This window comes from Penaeus japonicus, unplaced genomic scaffold, assembly GCF_977035675.1.
Source record: "Penaeus japonicus unplaced genomic scaffold, GWHDUDI00000001_assembly GWHDUDI00000029, whole genome shotgun sequence".
NCBI lineage: Eukaryota > Metazoa > Arthropoda > Malacostraca > Decapoda > Penaeidae > Penaeus > Penaeus japonicus.
Genome location: NW_028234431.1, coordinates 28,158,638 through 28,166,137, shown reverse-complemented (window position 1 = coordinate 28,166,137; position 7,500 = coordinate 28,158,638). Strand labels below are relative to the sequence as shown.

General features: G+C 34.8%; 2 protein-coding genes across 18 annotated transcripts in view; one reads left to right on the top strand and one right to left on the bottom strand.

Annotated features, from left to right (window-relative positions):
• The window catches only part of Mrgn1 (Mahogunin ring finger 1), a 22,292-nt gene extending 19,874 nt beyond the window's left edge, over window positions 1-2,418 (bottom strand). For all 17 annotated transcript variants that reach the window (XR_006223418.2, XR_015192486.1, XR_015192487.1 and 14 more), the window contains exons 1-2: window positions 2,232-2,418; window positions 1-23 (exon numbers count right to left, since the gene is read on the bottom strand). The exon at window positions 1-23 is cut by the window's left edge and continues 96 nt beyond it. Coding sequence is in view for 12 of the 17 variants with exons in the window: in XM_043019190.2 (XP_042875124.1) it covers window positions 1-23; window positions 2,232-2,319 (111 nt within the window). In the remaining 5 variants the exon portion in view is untranslated. The remainder of the gene's footprint in view (window positions 24-2,231) is intronic.
• Window positions 2,419-2,821: 403 nt separating this feature from the next.
• Window positions 2,822-7,500, top strand: part of fws (Conserved oligomeric Golgi complex subunit 5 four way stop) — a 14,853-nt gene continuing 10,174 nt past the window's right edge. The window contains exons 1-7 of the mRNA XM_086554404.1: window positions 2,822-2,840; window positions 4,879-4,933; window positions 5,087-5,191; window positions 5,457-5,581; window positions 5,842-6,055; window positions 6,322-6,464; window positions 6,803-6,956. Coding sequence (XP_086410530.1) covers window positions 4,897-4,933; window positions 5,087-5,191; window positions 5,457-5,581; window positions 5,842-6,055; window positions 6,322-6,464; window positions 6,803-6,956 — 778 coding nt within the window. The 5' untranslated portion in view covers window positions 2,822-2,840; window positions 4,879-4,896. The remainder of the gene's footprint in view (window positions 2,841-4,878; window positions 4,934-5,086; window positions 5,192-5,456; window positions 5,582-5,841; window positions 6,056-6,321; window positions 6,465-6,802; window positions 6,957-7,500) is intronic.

Sequence of the window (7,500 nt, the reverse complement as noted above, 5' to 3'; positions counted from 1 at the left end):
AAAGTAACTGCTAAAGTAGTTTCCTGTAAGTAAGAAAAATATTATAATAGATTAAATTACATAATGGAAAAAAAATCAAATAAAGATGAACACTCAATTATTGAAAGAATGCAGTTTAAGCCAATCAAGTTACTTTGGAATGAGGTGAAACTTTGTCATTTTCCTAATGAGTATCTCTTGAAAACAAAGAAGTAACATCAGTATCTATTACATTAAAAGTCATTACTATATTATGAATCCTTAGACTGTAAAGTTTAAAATCTTTGTCTATCACAAACAATAAAAGTTGCATGTTAATTCCTGATGACTCTGAGATATATCACAATTAATCTGTAAAATCATTGCCCTTTTATCATCTGTGATTCATCATTATCAGTCTAGCATTTACATAACAAAATTGAACCTACTTATCCTAACAACACTAGATAAGCATTTTCATTGCCTTTCATTTCTGAGACCATCTATTGGGACACAAAAGAAAGAAAAATAGATTGTCTGAAATATAAAAAGTTTCCCTTCAGAAAAGGCAAATGCTAATTCACTTTCAAAATATCACGTCATGTTAATCAGTATCATACATAATAAAATTATTCTTATTATCATTGTTATGAATATTATTTATTTCATATTCATGATAATTTTTATAATCATCATAATAATTATCATTTTTACTATCATCGTCATTATCATTATACTCATTATCATTATCATTAATATCTTTATGATCATTATCTTTATCCTCATTATTTTTGTCTATTATTATCATTATCATTATTTTTGTTTACATTATCCTTAGTATTATGAAAATTACCCTTACTATAGAAATTATCATTCATATCATCTTTATCATTATCATCCACATCATTAGAGTAGTATCTTTATCATTATTATTAATATTGCTGTAATGATTACCTTTATGATATTTCTTTAGCATTAGTATTAGAGTAGTATCTTTTTCATTATTATGAACATTACTCTAATAATTATCTTTAATAACATTTCCTTTACAAGTATCATAAGCATCATCATTATAATCATTAATATGATTATTTACACCAACACCATCATATTACCATTATCAATATCATTGATATTGTTAAAAAGCAAAATATTAAGAAGGCTGCTCTGTTAACATCTTCACGTTCACTCAATGGAATCCACTCTCTTTTTTGAGAAGCATATATTCTTGGTGGCTAAATTTACCTTTAATGAGTAGCATACCATACTTACAATAAACTTCAATATATGACTTCTGCTACATATCTACAACTTTTTTGGAGCCTTCAATCTCTCCAAAATGTGTGGAAAATGTAATCTTTCTGATCATGAACTGAATTATCACTATAAGAATGTGAATCTGGCACACCTTTTCCATTCAGACCTAGCAATGTATTCTTAGTGTTTAGATAATTGCCACTTTATCTAAATTGGAATAACTTTTAATACAATGAAAAAAACTTAGACAGAAAATTTTATCTGCTATTCTTATATAATATCCTTATGAAAAAATAAATATTATTAAAATAGTGTGCAATACTACTACAGAATCACCTCAGGGTTGAGCATATCACAGGTCATAAATATTACCTGCAAAGAGGAAACAATTCAACATCCACATATTCATAACCTCTGTATGTGAACAAACATACTGGACTATAAAGTATGACCTTTTTCATCAAACCTTTAGTATGCAAAGCCAAAGTGTGCAAGCACCTGAGGTGTGAACATGCTATATGAGAAAACAACACAACTCAAAGGGATATGTTTCAATGCATTGTAGTTTCCATCATTTACAGATTTTTATCAATTATCTACCTAATAAGGTTTGTATGTCAAACTATAGGCAATACTGTGTCCCTACATCTCATTTGGGTAATCAGGATTCATAAAAAATATCTTGGGTTTGCAAGTGCTATACTTCCAAAACTGATATATAGAGAAATAAAACTGACCAAACAGAACCTTCATAAACCCAAGATATAAAAATAATAATAGAATAAAATAAAAATAGAATAAACATCTTGCTCGAAAAATAACAAAAGTAACATTATGAATCATGACAAAAAATCTGTTTATAGAACCACTAACCAATAACAACTAGCCAAATAACACGAATCAAATTTAAACATGGAAAACAAAATAAAAAAAAAATAGCATGGATATAAAAATAACGCCTTGAATTCTTCTTTTCGAAATTGCTCATGACCTACACTCGCACCAACAAAATTTACCTGATTTTGGGGGGTATCTGTACGCATGGTTGACGCCAATATCCACCTCTTCCACCCCAGCGTTCTGTCTACTGGTTATTGCCCCCATTATTGCCTCATTAAATGCCCCAAACTGCTCAGAAAAGGATGAAAAATGAGGGTGCGTCACCCTCTGTCACTCCACTCAAACAGCTGATCGTGTTTACATTGAAGTATAGACAACGGAATGTTCTTTTCCGATCGGGTGAGTCAGAGGGAGGGTCAGTGGTTTATAAGGAATCGAGTATCTTTTGGTAATCGCATATTGTTATGATATCCAAAATTTATTATAGGACTTTTATGTATGGTGATCACCATCAATCACAAATATACTTGGTTATTATAGAAATTTGAGACATGAGATAAATCTTGACGCTCAAAAACTTAAGACTATACACATTTCAAAGAAAAGTCAACAATAATTGTTTGTAAAGATATATAATAAAAATAACAAAATTATGAAATGCTCAAATAGTTTGAGTGACACAGAGAAAAGATATCATACCATAAATTTCGATCCCATTATCTTTTGCCGACCGTCACTTATCTTTTTGTTGTCTTTTCACCGTCTATATTTTTGGTGATGTGACAGTAAGTTTACCCGAGTTGATTTAATAATTTTGTTAATTTGATTTTTTTGGAATTGTAAGAAGAAAGGTGAATATACAAGACAACGAATACTTAAAGAAATATCTTTGGCATCATTAGCAGAATAGAATTTTATTAATCATGGTCGTTCTTTGAAAGAAAATAAGTTAGTTAAATAAGTGCACAGCAAGTGTTCATTATTTTTGTTATATATATCATTATTTTATATCTTTTGTTTATTCTTGGTAAAAATATTGATTATGATGCTCTCACAGGCAAGATTTAAACTGCCTGATCTACACAGGCTTAACAAGGTGTGTATCGAAATTTTTCTAAATTATGTTGCACCCCAGTGATTCCCTGAAAAGGGGGGGGGAGGGCATAGTTCTGCCACTATAGCATCAATTAACTATAACTCGTATGAATCTATTGTTTATTTCCACTGCAAAACATTACTTCCCGAGTTCATACCCCCTCTCCCCCTCCATATCAAACAGGCTTGGGGAACCAAAGGGAGATCAGGGTTTTTGAGTGGGGGAAGCTACAAATCATTTAAAATAGTGGTATATTTCTGGCCACTATACAATGTAATTGTATAATATGTGGTTACTTTCCAATTTACTAACTCTTGCAGTTAATTGTGCCATGAGCACATTAACCCAATCCCGACAGGTCCGGCGATAAATGGAAACCCCCTACGCCGGGCCTATGCAATATTGCATCGGGAACGTTACACTGGTGTGTCACCCCGTCATCGGGCATTAAGCCGTGTCACATGGGTGTGACGAACTGTCATCAAAGGGTTAATTGCAGTTGCCTCCATACCTGCCAATATTGCCATAACATAAACTAATTTTTAGCAGGAATTTTGCACTGTTTTCAGGGCATTTTTTTGTCCACACAATGATAAACCAATGGCCTACCCTAACCTAATTTCGTTTTGAGGCTAGCCCTAGCCAATGTAAATCTCATATGAGAATCAATACTGCACCCTTATGCCTTTTTCTCTGATAAAGTCTATCAAAGCTTCACTTTGTATAATCTGGCAATATAAAGTCTGGCTATTTATTATCAGGACCCAGTCAAAGCTTTATGTTGTCAAAGTTTATATAATGGAGGTTTATTGTTCTTTGCTGGATTGCCAAGGGCATGCAGGCCATGGCAATTGGTTTCAGCCATACCATTATCATAATGGCCACCAGTTGATGCTTGTCTCCAGGGCTGGCCTTAGGAGGTGCAGGGCCCAATTGGGAATAATTTTGGTGGGTGCCAACTTGCACCAAGGTCTGTAGAATCATAGAAATGTAAAAAAAAAAAAAAAAAAAAAAAAATATTATAAACTTTATATCTCTATGATATAATGGAAAGCAATCAAAATGCATGTGAGTTAATCCATTGCGTACGGGTGTCATGACATACATGTCGGCACCGATTAGGCCTAAAAGACGGGAGTCAATGCGTACATGACGTGACATCGGGATCTGCTCACAGTTGAAGCTTGCACACAGTCATGAAGTATTATGGCTGTAATGGCATTAGCTCCAGAGCTACAGGGTTCCAAAGTCTTTTATGATGGATTTATGGAAAAATCGTTTATGCCAGGCGTCATATTCCATCCAGTAGGCTGTGTGTGCAGAATTCTAGTAAATAGATACCATGAATTATTTTTTTCTAATAGTTATTGGGTTCTAAGGAATCTGAAGGGTAATCTAGTACCCATTTTCCTTCCAGTATCGATAAAATAGTTTATATACACCCAAGTTTGTTCCATACAATGTAACATGTCTGATTGCCCATCTGATTCTAAGATGCTTAATAGAGGACATAAAGATAAAGGAAGTTTGATATAATAACACACCTGCAACTCACACTTTTTTCTTAGATGCCCAAAATCATATGCCACATATATTTTGTCTTGCTTAGAGAATCTAAAAAGTTTAGCAGTAATGAGGAATCAGTTTCAATGATGATGTATATAAAAACATACTAATGTATCTATATACTTTGTGTGTATATGTTAATATAGACCATCTGTTTTCAGTATAAACCTGCAGCAGAAATGGCGGCTACAGTGTTTAAAGAATTTCAGGAAGATGGTTAGTGTAATATTCTGCTTCTGCTTATTGAAATATATTGTTCTATGATAATGGTATTTACTTATTGATTAGACATAGAGATATACATCATTTTGTATAATGTCTTGTAGAAGATAATTGATTATTTTGATAATGTTTATGTCTCCCTTTCAGCTACTTATGCACCATTTCTTGAGGAGGACTTCGATGTCCAGAGCCACACCAGTCAGATGGTTCAGGGTGTCATCATTGCAGAACAGCTGAATAAACTTACTCTTGGTAAGTGCTCTTGAGAGTGTGAAGGAAAATGGTAATTGATAGATAGAAGGACAAATGCATAATTTTTCATTGTAGAATAGTTATGAATGAGAATTGATTAATTCCTCAAGTGAGGTATGTAATCAGTTTTGAAGTATGGCTGGTATAACTTGGTGAGAATTCCATGTTTTTGAGGAAGATGTAATTTTTAAACATCATTTACATATATATCTTACTCTTTGTTTTTCTACATTTGTCACAATGAATCAATTCCAAAATCCAACAGGAATTAACCGATTGGAACGGGAGATAGAAAGCCAAGTTGGGAGCCATTACGAAGATCTTCTGTCACAGGCCACGGGAGTTGAAACATTGGAAGATGTGCTCAACACTATGCATACCAGAATCCAGGTATGACTGTAGCTTTTATTTAGAATAATATTCCTCTATTCTATAATTCAACTGCATTTTTATGCAATTCTTGATATGGACATGCTTATGCTAATAGAGGGTAAATTTATTTTTTCATTATCATTCCAGATTGTTATCCAGAAATTGAACATTAGGTCATATATTCATTATTTGATCTATTCCAAATTACGAAGTCTTATGGGAATTACACTATTCTGAAAAATAATCCTTTGCTAATTTTCTCATTCTAATACTCCCAGACACTTTTGGCTGGAGTGGAGAGACTGAGAGTGCGAGTTGTGGACCCATACCAGAGAGTAGAGAAGCACACGCTCATTTTAGGCAGACTACAGGCCACGTGCGAACTCCTGAGAAGAGTTATTCGCTGTCTTATGCTGTCACAGAGGCTACAACAGCAACTAGCAAATGGACCTCGAGATATAACAAAAGCTGCCAGTAGTCTAAGTGAACTGGGTAAGTATAAACTAAGATTGGTTTTCAGTTTTGTTCTCTAGACACTGAACTAATATACACTGTAAGCTCTTCATAGGCTTAAGATATGCAGTTACACAAAAAAATAAAAGGAGTAAATTTATTCATTTACCAGTTGTCAGACTAAAGTTTTTTTAGAATCATATAAGGAATTGTAACTTCATAAAACAATCTATTCAGGTCTATCTCTCTACTACGTTTCCCAGAAATCCTTCTTTCTTTTCACTAAACGTTTGTCCATCCCTCAGACCACCTGGGTCGCGATGTGGATTTAACAGGGCTGGAGGTTCTGGAGAGGGACCAGAGACTAGTGCGGCAGGCTCGTTCTGATGTGGAGAAACAGGCAGTTGCAATGATGGACCGTGGCATGGAGGCACAAAACCAAACTCAGGTAAGTTGGGTCAGGTCAGAGGTCCAGACCCTTTAGTTTGTCATAAGTTTGAAGGAATTGATAATATTAGATTTGTAATTTTTCAGTTCTTTACCCTTTTTTTTTCTTTTTTTAAATCTTTTTGTCGTGCATTTGACTCTTTCTGATTTTTTAAAAATTTTGATATGATGGCGCCTCATTTAATATAAATTATGTAGTGTTATTTATAGCTAAAATACTTTGTGTAACAAATAAGGATAATCATTGATGACATCATGTGATTGATGCAAGCTTAGAAAATCAATTGTATAGTTATGCTGTATATTGCACTCAAAATACTTTTGCTTTTATAAACACAGGTTGCTACAGCCCTTCAGGTATTCCATAACTTGGGCATTCTTGTTCCAAGTGTCGAAAAGGTGCTAGAATCCCTGATTACTCGCCTTAACAACAGCGTGTCCCTCTCGCTCGATGTCAATGCACTCACTCAGGTGAATCAGGATACAAAGAAAGGTGGGTGTTATGCATTGTCTTCAACACACACACACACACACACACACACACACACACACACACACACACACACACACACACACACACACACACACACACACACACACACACACACACACACACACACACACACACACACACACACACACACACACATACACACACACACTCTCTCTCTCTCTCTCTCTCTCTCTCTCTCTCTCTCTCTCTCTCTCTCTCTCTCTCTCTCTCTCTCTCTCTCTCTCTCTCTCTCTCTCTCTCTCTCTCTCTCTCTCTCTCTCTCTCTCTCTCCTCTTTCTCTCTCTCTTCCTCTCTTTCTCTCTCTCTCCCTCTTTCTCTTCTCTCTCTCCTCTCTCCTCTCTCTCTCCCTCTCTTCTCTCTCTCTCCTCTCTCTCTCTCTCTCTCCTCTCTTTCTCTCTCTCTCTCTCCTCTCTTTCTCTCTCTCTCTCTCCTCTCTTTCTCTCTCTCTCTCTTCTCTCTCTCTCTCCCTCTCTCTCTTTCTCCTTTTCTCTCACTCTCTCTCTCTCTCTCTCTCTCCTCTTCT